Consider the following 22,151-nt stretch of genomic DNA (forward strand, 5'->3'; position numbering starts at 1 on the left):
CCTCCTTTTCCATGCCCTACGCGGCGGTGAGGAGGACTTCCGGGCGAGGGCTGTCGACGCTTCCGGCAATCCGCGCCGCGGGGCCAATCGTCCCGCCTTTTGTGCCCCCTGAATCCTGGGCCGATGGTTGCATCAAAAAGGACTTCCGGCGCGCCGCCTGCCAAAGAAAGTAAAACAAAGGGCGCCCCCAAAGGAGCCGCGCAGGGCGCCTTCTTTTTGGTCGCCTCGCAGCGCGAGCCAGTCGCCGAGGACGCCGCTGGAGACGCCGCTTCTTACTTCCGCCATGACTGCGCAAATACGCGACTCTTCCCCCGGAGATGTGCATGCGTGGCGCATATGCTCACGGAACCCGCGCCCCTTTTGACCCGTTCGCGCAGTCGCTCGAATGGACATCACTGCGCCACTATGACCGTGTTCCATATAGGTCGCCAAGGCATTGTTCCGATGACAAATTTGTGCGCTCGGCGATCGCCGCAGGTTAAACGAGGTCTGTTCCGCGTCCGGTTGGTTCTTCTTGGGCGCTGTTCAATATGTATATGCTGGTATGCGGAGCTGGAGAAGCATGCGCGCGAGAAGGCTCCTTGGCATCGGCGAGCTTCTGAGTTTAGATATAACAATACCACTGGGTTCACACAACGGACGAGCGAATACAGCGTACAGGGCACCCGAAACCGTTTGTGCAGCTCGATGGATTCGCCAGCTGTACGGGAATCGCGTGTAGTTCTGTTACATACAGCGCGCCACTGCGCAGTGAATTGAACGGCCGTGTCGCGGAAACCGAATATGTTTGGTTACATGCCACGCGAAATTGACATTGGCTGTGGACAGCGCGCTTTTTATGGCGTCGAAGGTAACCGGCACAGCGGCAGAGTCCTCGCTCAAAGCAGCCATCACGTGATTATAAAGATCTTACCCAGCCCGAGTGAATGCTATAAAGGAACGACACAAGAGCAAAATGCGATTGCACTCCTGATATTTTTGTATACAGGGTGTTTCTCCGGAAAGTTCGGGAATTTATATCTCGAAACTGGTGTCGTCCCGAGAATTCGTTCCAAGTGGATCCGCCTTGCGAACACCAGGGCTAAAACTTGTAGCTTGCAATATGGGTCATAAGATAATTAGCTAAAAAGTTAATTACTGACTTCTTGTTAATTAGCCGATTTTGGATCTCCATTTTTTGTGCAAGTATTGTCCGCCGCTTCGAGTAGACTGGCTCATGAACTAGAATTGTGATATCTGCTCAGGCAACGTTTAAAGATTGTTAAGTGTTCGCTGAAACAACCTGTATACCTCTAGCGTACATTTATTCGGACGTAATGGTATCTAAATTTGTGCTCTGTGGCAGAACAGGTGACTGTCAGACACGTGGAACTGTCATGTTCCTCCGCACTGACCGATACTGAGAAATTCGCGACATGTTTCAGTTAGCCCGGTTAGAAAGCGCTACCACGTGATACGCTAAAGCTTTCATACCTCGATATTAAAACTCGAAAGCAGCAACGACACAATGACGTACTATATTTAGGGTCCCCGTGAAAACGTGACACACACTGCACTCGCTTTAGACCAGCAGGCTCACGTTCTGCTTACGGAAAAAAACTTGACCTCTGACAGCCACTGCTCTTGCACGGGAGGCTTTATTCCTTCCAACTTACTTTCCTGTTCGAAGGTATATCGTCCCACTTGCGTTATTTTATCATTATAAGAGCAATTCGCCACACGGTTCTCGGATGCTGCGCAGCTACAGAGCTGCGCTATAGGCTTTGGTCTCTAAGCAATCAACCATTGTCACTTTAGACGACAGTTGGACCATCGCCAGGTAGTAGCCGGCCGTGAAATAACAGCTTTCAGTGCAGTGAAAGACGTTTCTATAGTACGGACATGGGCTCAAAATAATACAGACAATTTTATTTAGTGACTCGCGCTCGTTGTCAATGCTTTTTTTTCTTGTATGTGCTAGTGTTTGAGCGACGTAAAGTGTCGTTTCTATTTATTTTTTATTTGTTGAGGTTTTCCGTACAAGTCGGTCGTGGTAACTGGAGGCGTTCTGCTTGCAAACTCTCCATTTATACCCATGTTGACCTGCAGCTAACTCGCTTATATTGACACGTGTACTTATCATTATCAGGCGACCACATTTTGTCGCCTAAGAAATGTTATCGCGCAGCGCGGGACGCGCCTGCATTTATCCGAAGTTTCTGGAAAGTTATCGATGCTTCTATCCGCTGTCTGCTGTCACCGAACCTTGTGTTATCTGATTTCATCACGTGACTCGAATGGTGCAGAACTTTGTGGAAGGCATGCGGGTCCCAACGATTAGTCTGGAACATTCGTCGACTGCTGTATAAAAGCCGACGCACTTTACCCGCTGATCAGATTTTTGACGATCGCCGACCGTGTTCGCCGCTATCGTTGTGCTATAAGTGTAGCCTGTTTTTGTGGGCACAGGTTCACCCAATAAAAGTTAATTTTGTCTTTCACAGTATTGCTAGTGTGTTCTTCAACGTCACCACCACGTGACGTCTGGTGGAGGTGCTTTTCGTTCATGTACCGCACGCCCCCGATTAGCCGTGATCCAAGCCCGGACCGCAAAGAGAACACAAACGCCGCCAAGAACCAGCGAGGTAGCCGCAGGCTGCAAGGACTGCACCCGGAGCACGAACTTTAGCCTGAGACGACCAAGAAGATCGCCAACAAGTCGACCCCAATGGCATCCCCGGCATCCCCCATCGTGCTGCAACAGCCCAGGAAGCCTCCGACGTTCCGCGGTTCAACGTTCGAGGACCCGGAAAGCTGGCTTGAGACATACGAGAGGGTCGCTGCTTTTAACAACTGGAACAGCGACGACAAACTGCGACATGTCTTCTTCGCATCGGAAGACGCTGCCAGGACGTGGTTCGAGAACCGAGAAGCCACCTTAATGACCTGGGTGCTGTTCCGAAGCGGCTTCTTGCAGACATTCGCAAGCGTCGCACGCCGAGAACGAGCCCAAGCGCTGCTAGAAATCCGGGTGCAGCTACCTAATGAAACAACCGCGATCTTTACAGAAGAAATGAGCCGCCTATTCCGCCACGCCGACCCGGAAATGTCCGAGGAGAAGAAAGTCCGCCTACTGATGCGTCGTGTAAAGGAGGAACTTTTCGCCGGAATGGTACGAAGCCCACCGAAGACCGTAGACGAGTTTTTTCACGAGGCCACTAGCACCGAGAAGACACTGGAAATGCGGAACCGGCTATTCAACCACCGCACGAACTCGACAAACTACGCCGGAGTTGCGTCACTGGCCACCGACGACCTGCGCGAGACTATCCGAGTGATCATGCGGGAGGAACTACAGAAGCAGAAGCTGTTGCCTTCATCACAGCCTCAAGTGGCTTCGATTGCCGACGCTGTACGTGAGAAGCTCCAGCAACAACTCGGAGTACGCCCTGAATCGCCGCAGCCTCAGCCGCAAGCAATGACTTACGCCGCTGTAGCCCCCCCCCCCCCCCCCCCCCGCCGTCACGTTCCCCCTGCGCGCCCACGGCAGGGCCCAGTGACGACACAGTTCCGTCGTCCACCACCACTCCCGTCGCCAGCACGCCAAGCCGTCACCTCACGTGGCGTTCCGAGGAAGACTGACGTTTGGCGCGCCTCCGACCACCGCCCGCTTTGCTATCACTGCGGAGAAGCCGGGCACATCTACCGCCGATACCCATACCGAGAGATGGGACTCCGAGGATTCGCCGTTAACGCGCCACGACCACAGATTGGCGAACGACCTCGCGATATCGCCGACTACCTGGCCGCCACTCAGTGGAGCTCTCGACAACCGTCCTTTTGCCGTCACCAGGCGCTACCTGTCGCCGCAGCGCCGACCATACACTGGCCGAGCCCGAGGCAGCTCTGCGACTCCATATCCGGAAAACTAAAAGCAGCAACCGATGGAGGTGCGGTTGCTGTTCGTCGAACTGACGAAGATTCTCCGCCGCCGACGAAGAAACTACCTCGACGACATAACAACACGCCGCCGCCCCGACGAAGTCTGGAAGCAAATAATATGACGACGAAAAACGACCTGACGACGTCACATGCCAGCCACAGGTCAACGCGACGCAGGCGTGATCCGATGCCAAGACCGAACTGTAATGCAAGACAAAGAGCCACCCACCTCGTCGTGCTTGTCGACGGCCACACAGTCACCACCTCAGTCGATACTGGGGCCGATTACTTCGTCATGAGTGGACACATCGCCGCCCAGTTGAAGAAGCGCATTATCAATAGAACCCTTGGCTCATCGACACACACTTGAACGTACCACTTTGCTACACAAGATTGTACACGGCCAAAGTTGCATTGATGCCCCGATTTCCTTTAGTCATCCCACTGGGCGTGCCACGCGCCGTTCACACCCACTTAATATTGTTCCTTTCCAGTCATTTGTAAATTGTTTTAAGTATTCCTTTTTTCCAAGCACTGTTGAAATTTGGAACAGCCTAGCTGGTTCCTTGCGGGGAAAACCTAATGAAGAGTTTGTGAGTTTGTGAAGAATTGTCTAACCATATTTTGTAATTACGTTTCAAGTTCATTGTATGTTGTGTTGATCTAATCCCTGGTGTATCCACTCCTGCTACGTCTCATGTATTGAGACAGCAGTATCTGTAAATAAATAAATAAATAAAGTTAAAACTGCATGGGAAGGCCCTCAAATTCGAGCCGCTGGAGGACACCTCATTACGCCGACTGCAATCTGCGCGGCAAGAATTACCGTTCACGACTGGACTTACCCTGCCACTTTCATTATCCTCCAACCGTGTGCACGAGACGTCATTCTCGGTGTGGACTTCCTGAACCAAAACGGCGCAATCATAGACCTGAAGTCAAAATCGACAACGCTGTCGGAAGATCAAGCGCTGCTGCCGGAGAGCTCTCATAGCCACCACGCCTTGAGTGCGCTCGAAGATCAAGTGAGCATCCCCCCATGCTCCAGCGTTATTTCCGTCGGCACCGAAACACCCGCTGACGTAGAAGGCGTCATCGAGGGCGACCGACATCTACTACTCGACCGTGAAATTTGCGTCGCAGGAGGGATCGCTCGACTCCACGGAGGGCAAGTGGAAGTTATGCTAACCAACTTCAGCCAAGAGTTCAAGCACATCAACAAGGGCACGACAATCGCATATATCGAGGAAATTGTGGAAACCAGCAATGCCTTTGTCCTCTCGGATTCTGCCGCATCTACACCGTTGAGCATAGTCCCCGAACCAGACTTCGACGTAAATCCAAGTCATCCTATGAGTAAGCAGCAACAGATCAGAAGTCTTCTCCGACGATAGAAAGGCTGCTTTTCGACGTCATCGAGGGTTCGACAAACACTAGTTGCAAAGCATCGCATAATAACCGAACAGTGCACTCGACCACTCCGCCAGAGCCCTTACCGAGTTTCGACGCGAGAACGCGAAGCTGTAAGACAACAAGCCGACGAAATGCTGCGCGACGACATCATCCAGCCGTCGAAAAGCCCGTAGGCATCTCGTGTAGTCCTGGTGAAAAAAAAAAAGGACGGAGCCCTGCGCTTCTGCGTCGATTATCGTCGACTGAACACGATCACAAAGAAGGACGTGCAGCCCCTTCCACGGATAGACGATGCATTGGATCGAGTCTGCAACGCTACATACTTCTCGATGGACCCCAAGTCTGGCTACTGGAAAATAGAAGTCGACGAGAGAGATCGCGAAAAGACGGCCTGCATTACCCCAGACGGCCTCTACGAGTTCAAGGTCATGCCATTCGGACTGTGCTCGGCGCCTGCAATGTTTCAGCGCCTCATGGACACGGTTTTAGCAGGATTGAAGGGGCAGACGTGTCTTGTTTATTTGGATGACGTCATCTTCGCCGGAAATTTCGACGATCACCTTAGGCCGCTTGCGACAGTATTAGAGGCCATCAAGTCATCAGGGCTCAGTCTGAAGCCGGAAAAGTGCCGCTTCGCTTACGATGAGCTTCTATTCTTAGGCCGCGTCATCAGCAAATCTGGAATACGCCCCGACCCGCAGAAGACAGGTGCCATCGCAAAGTTCCCGCAGCCAATCGACAAAAAGGCAGTGCGCAGATTCCTTGGCATGTGTGCCTACTATAGGCGCTTTGTCAAGGACTTTTCACGCACCGCGGAGCGGCTAACACATCTAACCAAATGTGATGTCGAGTTGGAGTGGGAAACGCCGCAGGCCGACGCATTTCAAGAACTCAAACGACGCACGCAGTTGCCGCCGGTACTTGCACAATTCGACGAGGACGCCGATACCGAAATTCACACTGACGCCAGTAGCCTAGGCCTCGTTGCCATCCTAGTCCAAAGGAAAGACGGACTTGAACGGGTGATATGCTAGCTAGCCGGTCGCTGTCAAAAGCGCAAGGCAATTATTCTACGACTGAAAAGGAATGCCTCGCCATCATTTGGGCTACAGAAAAATTCTGCCAAAAACACCGCGGTCGGTCGCTGCATGGCTACTGCTGCTACAGCCACAGAAACGTTGTTAGCGCTCAGAGACTCCGTGCTTACGATTACGTGGCCACTGGCTCAATTTCTGACCACGGCGTTCAGATGAAAGCGGAGGGCGAGAAGGCTGGGGGAGCGGGCTTTGCGCTGCACGTTGAAGAATCCTAGGTGGTCAAAATTAACCCGGAGCTCTCCCCCCCCTTTATAACGACTCTCGACCGATGCGTTGCTTTCGAACGTTAAGTGGCCTCAGCAGTGAATCAACGTCCAGAGGTTATTTTCCCTATGAATACCCAGTTAATCGTCTGTGAGAATATTCACGATTGGCTATTTGAATGTAAACGACGCCTGTATCCAGCTCGCGCTTACTGAAGGCGCCGCTGCTCGGCGTCCCGAATTCTTCGGCCTTACTGAAACACTAACTAAATCAATTGAGAAATTCGGCACCAAAAGATCTCGGCGAGATATTTCTTGGGCGATGGTTGTGTAGGCAGCAAACATACCAAGACCCAAAGTGCACGTACACATCCCACTTGGCACTTTCACGAGCTTCGCAGACTTTAATCGCGGGTAGTGCATAAAAAAAGCAGGGGAGTGTACGTGTAAACGACGTAAGCCACGTTATACGGTCTGTGTCCTGATTTTGGCGTTGCCTGAGAGATACGCGTACGAAACTATGTTCAGTGCGCCCCCCCCCCCCCCTTGCTTCTTACGCCTCTATATTCTAAGAAACCGAGAAAATAAAGGAGAACGGATTGCGAGTTTTCGCATCGCCCAGAAATGCCGCGAAAATGCACAACAAAACAGTTTAGTTCATGGAGAAGTTTATGTACAAGGAAACAGCTAAAATAAAGAAGGGATAACTATGGGAGACTCTTTCTGAACGCCCGATTCGCTGCGACTCAGGCGTGAATCATATATGGCGTGCACGGCGCGTCATTTATGTTTTAACCTGAAGACTGCGAGAACAATAGGATGGAACCAGAATTCCGAGGCTCATCATTGACAGCCGCTGGTATTCTGTTAAATTCAGAAAAAAAAAATGAATCGGGTGCTAATTGATTAAGAACAGATATATACATTATTCCTCGCTCCTTTCTACAAAAAAAAAAAAGCAACAGCGACAAGTGACGCGTAGTGGTGTAATGACTGTCCCTCGAAGACACGGTTCTACAGTTTGCAACGAGGCCAGGCCCGTCACAACACATTATGTGCTGCGGTTATTTGCCGCCACACTACGGTCGTGTTTTTTCATTTAAGCACCAAGTTCCCATTTTTGGAATTTGTACGTGGTTTTTTTAAGGCGTCGTCGTTCACGGCCGTTCTTAAAAATACAATCCGTGTGCTGCAATACATATCTGCTTCTTAGAAAAGAGTTAGCGCGGACCCTTTCATGAAGGTAGCCCACACCAACGCTATTGAATTGGCCAAGACACGAGTAACAAAATATAACAAATTAGAGCATATGCCTGTCAAAACGAAAAATATGTTAAACTAAACAATAGTTTAAAATGACAGGTTACCGCAAGGAATTCGAATGTAGAATATAGTAAAGAAAATATAATAATGGGAGAAATAAACAGAAAGGTTTATATTTAATACGAACGACATTGAACCTAAAATAGTCTCAAAAAGTGGAACACTCACTTCACTGTGCCCAAGAATCGAGTCACCGAAACAGCAAAAATCAAAACCACCAAGATACAGTGTTGTTTCGAAATTCCCTATTGCAATATTAGATCCGTGCCATGAAAGTAGAAAAATAATCCTACGAGTACTGCTAATTAAGGAATTACAACCGTTTAATTTGGGGTTGGGGCGGCGTGGCCGCGCCCCCCTGCCTGCATCCCGCAGTATGTTTTTCAAATACTATATATTTTCGGTCATCGATTGGAGCGCCGTGCAATGTTTTTCTTTTTTTCTTTTTTTTATAGGGCCATGCCCTATTCTGTCTCGTTTTACTTAAGTCCTAATTACTTATCATCTTGTTCTTTTTCTTCTCGTACCTTTTTCTTCTTCCTATCTTCCATTTCTACGTTTATATCGCCTCCTTGAACAGCAGTCAGCGTTGGGCCTCTACCGGTAGCAGTTGCCAGCCTACTCCTTCGCTTCTTTTCCTTTCTGATGTTTGCATATACAGCGTGTCCCACATAACTTGAGCCAAGAATTTAAAAATGAAAGGCGCGTCGGAAGTGAACTGAACCGAACGCATGCTATTCGCAATAGCCTATATATAGTAACTCAGACATTGCTTTTTATTTACCCCATATTTCACTAAATAATTAGATTTAATAACACAGCTTTTTAATTATTGGCTGAGGACCCCAAGTATGATACGCCAATTTTTAGAGCACCTTCAGAAACGACCGATTGAGTTGTTTCCTTTACGATACGCATCACGTAGTCCTTTTTTTTCCTGGTTGCAAAGAAAGCCCGCGAAATATGACAAAAACCACGTGTCGGAGCGTTTGCGCAGTGGTATCGTGCTCCTCTTAGGCGTGCGTTCGGTGAACAAGGTCGGCTCCCGTCGGATGGCGCCAAAAATGCATGCTGCAAGCCGAGCGCAGCCAATGAGATAAAGAACACCCAGCCACTTCCTCGTCGCCAGTCACGATGCGCCGACCTTGTTCACCGAACGCACGCTTGAGAACAGCACAATACCATTGCGCAAACGCTCCGTCAAGTGGCCTTCTTCATATTTCGCGGGCTTTCTTTTCAACCCGAAAAAAGGACTAATTTCCCGGGATTTCTTCGCAACCCGGAAAAAAAAGGGCTAATTTAGCGGGCTTCCTTTGCAACCTGGAAAAAAGGACTGCGTCAGACGTATCGCAAAGGAAACAACTCGATCGGTGGCTTCCGAAGGTGCTCTACAAATGTGCGTATCATACTTGGGGTCCTCAGCCAATAATTAAAACGTTGTGTTATTAACTCTAAATAATTAGTGAGTTATGCGAAAAATAAAAATTGTCTGAGTTGCGCTAGGCTACTGCGAATAGTGTGCGTTCGTTTCAATTCGCTTCCGACGTGCGTTACATGTTTATATTCATGGCTCAATTATGTGGGACATCCTGTATATACGTGGTCGAGGCAATTGTCCAATGACACCTGTTCTAGTGCTAACCAGGAGTTCGGCATTAAAATGTGATGCTGTTGCAATAACAGCGTGAGCGAACGCGCCAGGCATTCTAGTTTCTGTGCGGATAGCGATGCCTTACTTGATGACTACGATGAGAACAATAAACGTCGAAAAGTATATCTTCGCGCCAAGCACGTACCCAAGATTTTTTTTTCGCGAAGGGGGGAGGCGACAATCCAAGGTAACTTTTCTATGCAAATGAGGGGGGGAGGTACCTTTACTAGTACGAATGTTTATAATGCCCATTATTAACCATCATCTTCATCAGCCTGGCTACGCCCACTGCAGGGCAAGAGCCTCTCCCATACTTCTCCAGCTACCAAGGTCGTGTGTTAATTGCGACCATGTTGTCCCTGCAAACTTCTTAATCTTATCCACCCACCGAACTTTCTGCCGCCCCCTACACGCTCCCCTTCTCTTGCAATCCAGTCCGTAACCTTTAATGACCACCAGTTATCTTCCCTCCTCATTACATGCCCTGATCATGCCCATCTCTTTTTCTTGATTTCGATTAAGATATCATTAACTCGTGTTTATTCCCTCATCGAATCTGATCTCTTTTTATCCTTTAACGTTACACCCGCCATTCTTCGTTCCATAGCTCGTTGTGTCGGCCTCAATTTAAGTTGAACCCTTTTTGTAAGCCTCCAGGTTTCTGCCCCGTAGGTGAGTATTGGTAAGTCGCAGCTCTTATACACTTTTCTCTTGAGGGATAACGGCAACCTACTGTTCATGATCTGAGAATGTCTGCCAAGCACACCCCAGCCCATTGTTATTCTAATTATTTCAGTCTCATGATCCGGATTTGCGGTCACTACCTGCGCTAAATATATAGATGTATTCACTTACCACTTCCAGTGTCTCGCTACTTATCGTAAACTGCTGTTCTCTTCAGAGACTGTTAAACATTAGTTCTCTGCAGAATAATATTTAGACCCACCCTTCTGCTTTGCCTGTCGTGGTCACTGAGCATGCATTGCAATTGGTCCCCTGAGGCACAGCGATGGCGCATACGTAGAGCATCCGCCTCGCGTGCAAGAGGACCGTGGTTCGATGCCGCGCAATTTTGCACCGGATTTTAAAAAGAAACGCGTGTTGAAAAATAGCATAAACAGTCCTGGGGTGCGGCTTGATCCCGGTGACCAGAACCGGTAACGCCACTCCCTTATCAGAGCACGACTGGCCACCCTGGTGCAGCACTTGGCCACAATCTCCTATATGAATACAACAAATCAATTCGCCATAAAGACGCGTAAACCCGCAAAAGAGAATTGAAACAACGTGTATCTTGCATGTACGCCCGTGAGATACACCTCTTCTTTACTTTGCAAGCAAGGTACCTCATCAATTGGACTCGCGCACAACAGAAACGCCGCAAGAACACCACCAAGAACAACTAAACAGGCGAAAGTGTAAAATAAACATTTGTATTAGCGCTATTTTTTAATTAGCCCTTAAAGAATTGTAGATAAATATATTATTTCGCATTTATATATATATATATATATATATATATATATATATATATATATATATATATATATATATATATATATATATATATATATATATATATAAATTGTAACGACGTGGGATCGACGAGTATGCGTCGCAGCACCGCCAAGAAACGCACTTTATCAGTCGTCCAAGGGAACAACAACGTCTTTTTCGTTTCCCCCGCTTCACCTAAAAACCCGCGCTACTTCAGCATCGTCCCCACTGGCGCATACCCGCTGAATTATAGTCCTGCCAAATATAGTTGTGTCAATATATATATATATATATATATATATTTATATTTGCGGACTAATCACAGTTCTTTTGGATCCCTCATTTACTGCTCTACCAATTCAAGTGCCAAAACCAACTCGTCTTGTTATTTGGCAAGTTGCTTAACTGTGCGTGGTCACCAGTCCCGTACAACCGTATAAAGCGCAGGACGCTGCGGTTCTAGACGTACTGAGTGAGCCCACCGCGGAAGGTTATAAAAACGCCGACATTAGCACAGCAGAGAAGTGGCTACGTCAGGCGGCTCGACTGATAACGGTAGAAGCGTCACTTAAAACACATGGAGTTATCTTCCGCTTCCGGCGGCGTTTTCTCTACTTCCTTTTTAAATAAAAAGATGTTGATCCATAAATATTTTCACAAACAACGGTTAAATTTGTTATTTTTGCACCTCCTTCCTGTTTGACTGTTGCATTGGCTCTCTCTCTTAGTAGGTCGCCTGATTTCTCAACTGCTTTCGGCACTTCCTTCCAGTTGCCAATTTTGCATGAAAAGCGCTGTACAATCAGGGAAAATCCAGACGAGATAACGGGTACCAATTATATTGCTTATGGTTGTAACGGTTATTGCTGGGTCTGATGATAAACGCTGTTTTGCATTATTTCATTTTCCACGTTATCTAACCCATATCTCGGGTATATGCATCCGAGGATCTGCCAGCGTCGTGGCGAGCCGTCACTCGAGAAAATAATGAAGCAAAATGTAAAGTTAAGCGCAACTGGCGGTTTCTCCGGCCGCCACTCGTTCCACGAGCACACAGACCAGCTGACCGCGAACCGAATCACTTTTCTGGTCCCCGGATCAGTCTAAATAAAGAAGATTGTACTAACGAAGCAGCATCGATGTGCGTGATTGTTCAATAGATGGTGGCAACTGAACTCATCACGAGTTAATCGCGCGGGCACCTAATCGATGAGAAAACTGGCGTTCACACCCCAGGAGATGCCGATAACAACGCCGTCCAAAAGGAGTGAAAAAAATTGACGACCACATTCCACTCTGTGAAGATGCAATCGCTGCGAGAGCTGACGACAGTCAAAGCTCCCAAACGAAGAGGAAAGTGTGTCACCTCCGCCGCGGGTTGGCCCTATGGTAGTGCAATGCCGGGCTGACCCGCGGCGGAGGTGAGCAGGCGTTAAGCTCTTCCCATACGCGGGTCCGACCCGCGGTGGAGGTAGGCGTTGAGCACTCCCCATACGTGGTCCCATCCCGAAGATTTTGAAGGGCTGGTTCAGGTTCCCGAGCCCGCAAGGGGTATGTGCCATTGAGCTTGGACCCTTTTTGCGCTTCACCAGGATCGGCCCACATGATGATTTTTTTTTCTGCTGACCGACGCCGAAAAAACTACGTAAGGTTAGTCATATACAGCTTTCGCTGTAAAAGGCAGCAAAATGTTGGCCGCCGAATAGAGTGATTTGTCGCCGCTTTGGAATGTGTGTGAGGAGTGGTGGCGTGGGGCGGTGAGGAGGGAGGGGGGCTTGTGCCGCTTAACTTCGTCCCCCCCCCGGGTACCTGCCTGCTTCGGACGCCTCTGAAAAACGTCTGCCAAGCATCTAGACATTCATTCGCGTTTGCAATTAACGCCCTCCGGAATCGCACGAGCTTTCTTGGCGCCTCTCTCGATCTAATCTTTCTCTTGTCCTCGCCCTTCTTTCGCAGCTGACAGCCGGCTGGTGCATCAGGGCGTGTGCGACTACTGCTTGTTCGACGGAGAGGGCAACTTCACCAGCTACGGCTACCCGCTCGACTACCCTCCGCTGCTTGAGTGCACTTACCGCGTAAAGCGGGTGGGCGGGGCCTGTTCGCTCCAGGTGCGCTTCCACGACTTCGACCTGGAAGAGTCGCCCGGGTGTCGGAACGACTACCTGGCCGTCGCCGACAAGAGGTTCTGCGGACGGCGACGCTACCGCGGCCACACAGGTACGCGGCTATATGCCGCAGCACGATTAGCATGAGAGGCGCCATGACGTGCTCTCACCGTGTGAACGTGGATATGAAAGAAAGAAATCATTCTCCACCGCTTTTTTCCCGTCATCGCCACTTCAGCCCCATAAATGGCTCGTTCCGCTGTTGTAACTATTCTTTAAAAATTTTTGCACATGACGGGACACAAAACGAAGGCTAAAGTATTAAGACTTTCTTAAAAAGACTGCATGCAGTCTCAAACCATGCAGCTGCAGTTTACGCTAAGGTATAGTAATGAAACAAGCGTACTGTCGTCACGTAGCCGGGCGATGTGAACATCGTAATTTAGCAAGCTAAGCGCCCTATTTCGAGCTTCAAAATGGTATGTGGCACTAGCTGTGTGCCTTCCTACCTCACAGAGTGCTGCTATTGGTGAAAGCAATCCAGGGCGCGAAAAGCCTTACACGATAACAAGACTGCCCTCCATCGCCCTGAGCATCAAAGTGCATAAACGAACATTCGTGAGAGGTACATAGACGTGTTATGTTATAATAGGCTGCGTTAAATAAATGTAGCAAGTCTTATTCTCTCTGTTTCCAATGCCAGCGCTAGACTTTCTAGAAAACGCCTTTGGATCTTCAGTTTGTCCCTCCAGGCCGTTCAACAGGGTGGTGGCACATCTGCCTCATTAGTATGTTTAGAATGTGCGCGGAGATTCCAGCATGCTTAGTGCCGGGCAAACTAGAAGAGAAGCGTGATGATCACTGCTTTAAAGGGACACCAAACAGCAACGCCAGATGAGCTTATACCAACAAAATATTATTTTAAAGCTTTGTTTTCTTTAGCTGAAGCATGTTGATTGGTAGCGCAGAAATGGAAAGGCAAAGCCATCGGCCCTGAATTTCACGCGTTCACCTCAGCGCCATACGCCTTTGTGACGACAAGGATTTCAAAGTTTTAATCTGTAGGCCGAAATGCTTCCAAACATTTAGAACGCAATGTAAATCTTGTTTATGTTTAGGCTATAGAATGCTCGAGAGCAGACGCTGTTAAACCCATGACGTCACGAGAAGCTAGTGCGGAGATTTCAAGTTTGCGTCGCCACCTGTCTTTTCATTATCCCTGCTTTCTGCCTTACCAAGCCTCCGCTCACGTAGACTGATATTTTTTATATTCCGCGAGTCTAATTGAACAAGCTTAACTTAATACTCCTACTCAGTGTTGTAATTAGTGTGTTAGCTCTCGAAGGTTAACAATCGACTGAAATCATTCTAGTTAGGGAACACTTGATTTCTCTGAGAACTCAGCTTTTGACAGGTGCGAATGAAGAGGAAGGCTACAAAAGGCAAACTCGTATCGTGACGGTCGTTTTTCATTATTTTTTAGCGTCCCTCTTCTTTTTTCTATCTCCATCGCAGTTGCCTGATAATCTGTCTGTCTGTCTGTCTGTCTGTCCGTCCGTCCGTCCGTCCGTCCGTCCGTCCGTCCATCCGTCCGTCCGTCCGTCCGTCTGTCTGTCTGTCTGTCTGTCTGTCTGTCTGTCTGTCTGTCTGTCTGTCTGTCTGTCTGTCTGTCTGTCTATCTGTCCGTCCGTCCGTCCGTCCGTCCGTCTGTCTGTCTGTCTGTCTGTCTGTGTCTGTCTGTCTGTCTGTCTGTGTCTGTCTGTCTGTCTGTCTGTCTGTCTGTCTGTCTGTCTGTCTGTCTGTCTGTCTGTCTGTCTGTCTGTCTGTCTGTCTGTCTGTCTGTCTGTCTGTCTGTCTGTCTGTCTGTCTGTCTGTCTGTCTGTCTAAACTGGGTATGTACCGATGTGTACAGATGTGCCACTCCTCAACGAGCCTCTTTCACGCCGACATGGGCCTCCGTATACGATGCAGGACTGGGTATAGTGTGCTTTTTGAAGAAACTATGTTACGCCGACTTGGATGGGTATGTGCGACTCTATCTGTGCTGGTCTCCAATGAACCCCTTTGATGCCAACTTCGGTCACGGGTGCAGATGGTAGGCGCGCTCTTCTGAATACGGGTGTTGCTCCCACACGCAACCGGGATGCGCAGGTTCGCCCACCTATACTCGCGGACAACTTTCTGTGGCCATGAAGGGCAGGCTACGGAGGCAACGCGTGCGCTAGGGAGAACTCTTGTGACCGCGTTTTCATCCACGGTAGTTTAAGTTGGGGAAGAAAAATCATACACACCTTATTAGTAACAGTTAAATAGGAGAAAATACACCACTGAATGTGAAAATCTACTTATTTTGCGGCTTTTCTCTTCTGCGTCTGGGCAAACGTGAAACAGTCACACATGCAAGCTGCGTTGATTCATCGTCTGTTTCGAGCAACCGAATGCACTGTCACACGCTGGCGGACTGCTTGGCGTGGTAACACATGCGCATAGCTCCATCCCCGTAGCTTTCCCTTCATAGCCATAGAAAGTGGTCCGCGGGTATAGTGTGTTCTGTCCAGAACTGCGCTTCGCGCGCGCGCAGCTGCACGCCTCAGCCATAGAGGTGGCCTATGCGGCCGCGGCTCCTTTCCAAGTGAGAAGGCGCCGACTAGTGCGGACGTGGAAAGATCATCTCCCGCTTTCGCAAATGTTTTCGGTCTGCGTTTTGTGTCACCTATCGCTGAAATGCATGCCATTCAACACGGTTTCTTCCGAGGACTTCCTTCGATGAGTGGCTTTTGTGCGGAAATTGTGGAACTTTTTGAGTCGACTACACCGCGGCGACGCTATGCGTGGGTAGGCTTAGGCCTAAACCAACGAAGAGGGGCATTATGCCCGAAGTAGAAATGGTGGTAGGAGAGGAAATCTCCGAAAGAGCCAACAGCCCAGGCTGGACTATAGCGTTGGGCAAGAACAAGAAAGCTCGGCAAGAAACACCAGTTTCAACGAGCAAGAGATCCTACGTGGGCTCGAACGGTGGCTGCCTCACGGCTGCCCCGCAAAGCGTGCTGCAACGTCTCGCAGCCTCGTCGATGCTCCCCAAACTACCTACGGAGCACATACGAATTATTATAAGCCCAAGGGGCGGGCTGGACGTCAGGAGGACAAGCCAAATCAAGCTGACTCAAGCCTTGGCCATGGCGGCTGACTAGCCCCCACAGAAACCGAGGGGACATAGTCTGCCCTAATTTCACTGAAAAAGTTCTCGTCGTTTCCAGCCCGTAGAAGAGCGCCTCCCCTTATGCAGGGATCCAGCAAATTCGCATAAGCGAAGGTCTATACAAAGTGGCCGGATACATTGCGGCCCCAAACAACACCTGCAAAGGGGTCATACGAGGGGTCGACGCAGACATCAGCGAGGCCCAACTCCAGTGCATGATCGTCAACCAGCGTATCCCGAAGGCTCTGGAAATCAAACGAATTAAGAACACCACCACAGTGGTCGTCCTCTTCGACGGCATGATAGTGCCTATGTCATGTGCGGCGTCAGCTTTCTGCGCTGCACGCCCTACAAACGGCAAACCGAGGTTTGCTACGCGTGTGGCAGTTTGGGACATCGTGCGGACTTTTACCCCAACCCCGCCAATGAGGATTGCCGGGGCTGTGGACTAACCTCCCCACCCCGATGACCACCAGTGTTCGCCGAAGCGCGCCCTTTGCGAAGGCCCGCATCTTACGGCGGACGGCGCCGTAAGCGCGCCAAGGACAAGCACCAGCAGCAACAGCTGGCCAAGGAGAACCGGCCACTTGACTCCAGCGCGGCGGGAGCCCCCAGGAGGGAGCGCTCCGTCACGCCAGCTGGTCGACAACGCAGCCTCTCCAGAGGGCGCTCTCGTTCCCGAGGGCGCTCTACCTCCCGGGTTCAGATCCAGGAAACGCCAACCTGGGCCGATCGTGTCAAGCCGAAGCAGACGACGCCGGCTTCAAAGGTAACGGAGGTAGCATTGCCGGAGCGTAAAGTCGATCCCAGAGTCGCTCAACTCATGCAAGCGAACGCTCGGCTCAAAGCAGAAATGCAGCAGATGAGGGCCGACTTCGAGTCGCTCCGTAAGTCTTACCCCTCGCGAGCCGAGAAGCAACAGGTGCCCCCATTAGCGGAGGCACAGGCGCGCTCGAGTAAACGTAGGGCCGCGCCCGCAGAGGGGGACGCTGACTCTATGGAGACCGAGTCCAATAACAAAGACTCAGAAAGCATGCAGCGGGCAATTCAGCAGCTCGCTTAAAGCGTGACTGTCCTCCTTAAAAGGATGGCGCCCCTGGAAAGTGCACAGGCAGCGTTAGCAACGGCTAGGCAGCCTTCGAGGGAGCCCCGTCGGGCACCTTTACCCGCAAGCACTGTCCCCGTCAACAAGATGGTGGAATGGCCAAAGCAAAGCAATCACCATGGTGGTCAATCCCAATACGTTGGTTGTGTGGCAGTAGAACTGTGCCAGTTTCCTATGGCGCAAAGCTCCGCTGCAGCAATTCGTTTCGGCACAGGCGGTCAAACCGCACGTAATTCTATTACAAGAGACTCTCGATGACGCGCCCACCTTCCTGGGATACTGGGTTGTATCGATACGGGAAGAAGGAAAGCGGGGTTTAGCAGCCTTGGTCGCACGGAAGCGCTTCTTTCAAGTACACTAATTACCACTTGGCAAAACCAGGGCGGATATAATTATGGTCCAAATTATCCCTAACAATTGGCGCAAGAGCAATGACTTCCTTTAGAACATATACAGTTCGCCGTCGGATCAGCGGCAGGTATTCGCCACGATCATGACAAAAGCGGTGGCCCTGAGCAAGGGGGCCTCCTTAGTGATAGCGGGTGACTTCAGTGCAGCCCACGACGCCTGCAGATACCCCCGCCCATCCACCAAGGACAACCTCCTTGTCCAGGCAGTTGCTGACTGCTCACTGGAATTGATTACGGATGCTCAATACCCGACGCGAACCGGCACGTCGGTAGTCCGAGACACCACTCCGGACCTGGTGTTCTTCAAGGCTGATCCACACGAGGAACCAAATTGCTCTTTTGGACCGCGGTTAGCGCATCACGTGATAGGACGTCAGCAGTTCGTGCGGACCGCCGTTGGCCCGCGCAAGACAACGGCCCTCGTGGTCCGAAAAATCGTCGACGATTTTTCCCGTTTCAGTTTTGGCGGTGGACCGCACGCAAACCGCAGAAATTTTGGCGTAGCCAACGAATGTTGTCCGGCAACAGAGTGTCTTCAGCGAAATCCAATCTAGTTTTCGGCTCAGCAAAAGCCAGTCGTTTCATGTCCGCCGCTCCGCCTACGCGTGCGTGCGTGCAGCAGATATATTTTTTAAACAGCATGTCCTCTTGGAGTGACGAGGAGGTTTTTTATTTTGTAGCCCTCGTTGAGCAGTTCCCGGCTTTGTGGGACTCGAGCCGGAATGACTACAATGAAAACGCGAAAGGGCGTTGGTGTAGCTGGTTGGTCTGCGCTGCCATCTGATAGGCGGTCCGCCGGGTGGATGTACTCTGTGCCTGACCGGACCACGGCGGGCCGTGACGTCGCATCACGTGACCGATCGGCCCGCAGACTTGGTCCGTCGTGTGGATCGGCCGTCAAGAATACCCCCGGAGCAGGATGGCAAAATTTGTGAGAGAACCTGGGTAGCGACCACTTCATTGTGAATATTACCCTAACAATAATCACAGCCTCTACCAGGGAATTTAAAGTGACGGACTGGGATGCCTTCCGGAAAATGCGGAAAGCGGACCAGACCGACTACGATAATCTCGATAGTCTGTTCACAAGACTACAGAAGGACGTACAAGCTGCGACCAAGGTGGTTAAGACCGACCTAAAAGTAGATCAGATGTATGCGCCCCTTGCGCACCTCCTAGAAGCCAAAAACTCCATCCTGAGACGCTGGAGAACGCATAGACTCCACCACCGACTTCGCAGGAAAATTGCGGAGCTCAATCATACAATAGAAACTCATTCCATCGCACTGTCCAAACAACAATTGAACTAAGTGTGTACCTCGGTTGGGCAGGTGAGAACGGGGGGCAAATGGAACCTGTTCAAACATTTACTCGACGATTCGGAAAGCAAAAGCAATCAGGGACTAGCCATCGATCGCATAGTTCATAATCAAAAGGCGGCAGGTTGATTTGAACACGTCTTCCTTCAACAGTTCGCCGAAAAGTATCTCTCGCCTCGCCCCTCCGGCGACGGGAATTATCCTCGTTACCTGGGGGGAGCGGTGGGGGAGCTGGACGCCCCCTTCGCGGAATGCGAAATCTAGGGGATGCCCCAAACGCTCAACGGTCGCTCTACATCGGGCCCGGATGGCGTCTCCAATAAGCTCTTCCGTAATGGACGAACACTCAGTTGCGATGCTCACCGAGGAAGTCAATAAAATCTGGGAAACGGGCCTCGTCTCAGAGTCGTGGAGGACAGTCTCAGTGGTGCTCATACCGAAACCAGGCAAACCCCTTGTGCCGGGGAACATGCGGCCACTGCGTGGGTAAGCTGGACGAACATGCCATTCACAACCGTATATCTAGGCACATGGAAACTAATGAGATATTCACCCACAATATGGTCGACTTTCGGCCGGCACTCTCTACACAGGACGTCATGCTACTTCATCATCATCATCATCATCATCATCATAATCATCATCATCATCAGCCTGGTTACGCCCACTGCAGGGCAAAGGCCTCTCCCATACTTCTCCAACTACCCCGGTCATGTACTAATTGTGGTCATGTTGTCCCTGCAAACTTCTTAATCTCATCCGCCTACCTAACTTTCTGCCGCCCCCTGCTACGCTTCCGTTCCCTTGGAATCCAGTCCGTAACCCTTAATGACCATCCGTTATCTTCCCTCCTCATTACACGTACTTCCCATGCCCACTTTTTCCTTTATTTCAACTGAGATGTCATTACCTCGTGCTTGTTCCCTCACCCAATCTCCTCTTTTCTTATCCCTTAACATTAGACCTATCATTCTTCTTTCCATAGCTCGTTGCGTCGTCCTCAATTTGACTAGAACCCTTTTCGTAAGCCTCCAGGTTTCTGCCCCGTAGGTGAGTACTGGTAAGACACAGCTATTATAGACTTTTCTCTTGAGGGATAATGGCAACCTGCTGTTCATGATCTGAGAATGCCTGCCAAACGCACCCCAGCCCATTCCTATTCTTCTGATTATTTCCGTCTCATGATCCGGATCCGCAGTGACTACCTGCCCTAAGTAGATGTATTCCATTACGACTTCCACTGCCTCGCTGCCTATTGTAAATTGCTGTTCTCTTCCGAGACTGTTAAACATTACTTTAGTTTTCTGTAGATTAATTTTTAGACCCACTCTTCTGCTTTGCCTCTCCAGGTCAGTGAGCATGTATTGCAGTTGGTCCCCTGAGTTACTAAGCAAGGCAATATCATCAGCGAATCGCAAGTTACTAAGGTATTCTCCATTAACATTTATCCCCATTTCTTCCCAATCCAGGTCTCTGAATACCTCCTGTAAACACGCTGTGAATAGCATTGGAGAGATCGTATCTCCCTGTCTGACACATTTCTTTATTGGGATTTTGTTGCTTTCTTTATGGAGGACTACGGTGGCCGTGGAGCCGCTATAGATATTTTTCAGTATCTTTACATGCGGCTCGTCCACACCCTGATTCTGTAATTCGTCCATGACTGCTGAGGTTTCGACTGAATCAAATGCTTTCTCGTAATCGATGAAAGCTATATGTAAGGGTTGGTTATATTCCGCACATTTTTCTATCACATGATTGATAGTGTGAATATGGTCTATTGTTGAGTAGCCTTTACGGAACACTGCCTGGACATTTGGTTGGCGAAAGTCTAAGGTGTTCCTGATTCTATTTGCACTTACTTTAGTAAATATTTTGTAGGCAACGGACAGTAAGCTGATTGGTCTATCATTTTTCAAGTCATTCGCGTCCCCTTTCTTATGGATTAGGATTGTGTTAGCGTTCTTCCAAGATTCCGGTTCGCTCGAAGTCATGAGGCATTGCGTATACAGGGTGGCCAGTTTTTCTAGAACAACATGCCCACCATCCATTAACAAATCAGTGTTACCTGATCCTCTCCAGATGCCTTCCCCCTTTGCATAGCTTCCAAGGTTTTCTTTACTTCTTCCGGCGTTACTTCGTGGATTTCAAATTCCTCGAGACTATTCTCTCTTCCAATATTGTCGTGGGTGCCACTGGTGCTGTATAAATCTCTGTAGAACTCCTCAGCCACATGAACGATCTCATCCACATTAGTAATGATATTGCCGGCTTTGTCTCTTAACGCATACATCTGATTCTTTCCTATTCCTAGTTTCTTCTTCACTGCTTTGAGTCTTCCTTCGTTCCTGAGAGCATGTTCAATTCTATCCATATTATATTTCCTTATGTCAGCTGTCTTACGCTTGTTGATTAACTTCAAAAGTTCTGCCAGGTATATTCTAGCTGTAAGGTTAGAGGCTTTTCATACATTAACGTTTCTTGATCAGATCTTTCGTCTCCTGTGATAGCGTACTGGCATCCTGTCTAACGAAGTTACGACCGACTTCTATTGAACATTCCTTAAAGATGCCCATAAGATTGCCGTTCATATCTTCAACACTAAGGTCCCCTTCCTGAGTTAAGGCCGAATACGTGTTCTGTAGCTTGACCCGGAATTCCTGTATTTTCTCTCTTACCGCTAACTCATCGATTGGCTTCTTATGTACCAGTTTCTTCCGTTCACTCCTCAAGTCTCGGCTAATTCGAGTTCCTACCATCCTATGGTCACTCCAGCGCGCCTTGCCGAGCACGTCCACATCTTGTGTGATGCCAGGGTTAGCGCGGAGTATAAGGTGTATTTCATTTCTAGTCTCGTCATTCGGGGACCTACACGTCTACTTTCGTCTATACCGCTTGCGGAAGAAGA

At 49.6% G+C, this 22,151-nt stretch overlaps 1 protein-coding gene across 1 annotated transcript in view; it reads left to right on the forward strand.

Annotated features, from left to right (window-relative positions):
* LOC135914757 (cubilin-like) overlaps positions 1 to 22,151 on the forward strand; it is a 294,278-nt gene that overhangs the window by 61,993 nt on the left and 210,134 nt on the right. Inside the window, exon 4 of the mRNA XM_065447679.1 lies at positions 13,062 to 13,322. Within this exon, the coding sequence (XP_065303751.1) occupies positions 13,062 to 13,322 (261 nt within the window). The remainder of the gene's footprint in view (positions 1 to 13,061; positions 13,323 to 22,151) is intronic.

This window comes from Dermacentor albipictus, unplaced genomic scaffold (genome assembly GCF_038994185.2).
Source record: "Dermacentor albipictus isolate Rhodes 1998 colony unplaced genomic scaffold, USDA_Dalb.pri_finalv2 scaffold_14, whole genome shotgun sequence".
Taxonomy (NCBI): Eukaryota; Metazoa; Arthropoda; class Arachnida; order Ixodida; family Ixodidae; genus Dermacentor; species Dermacentor albipictus.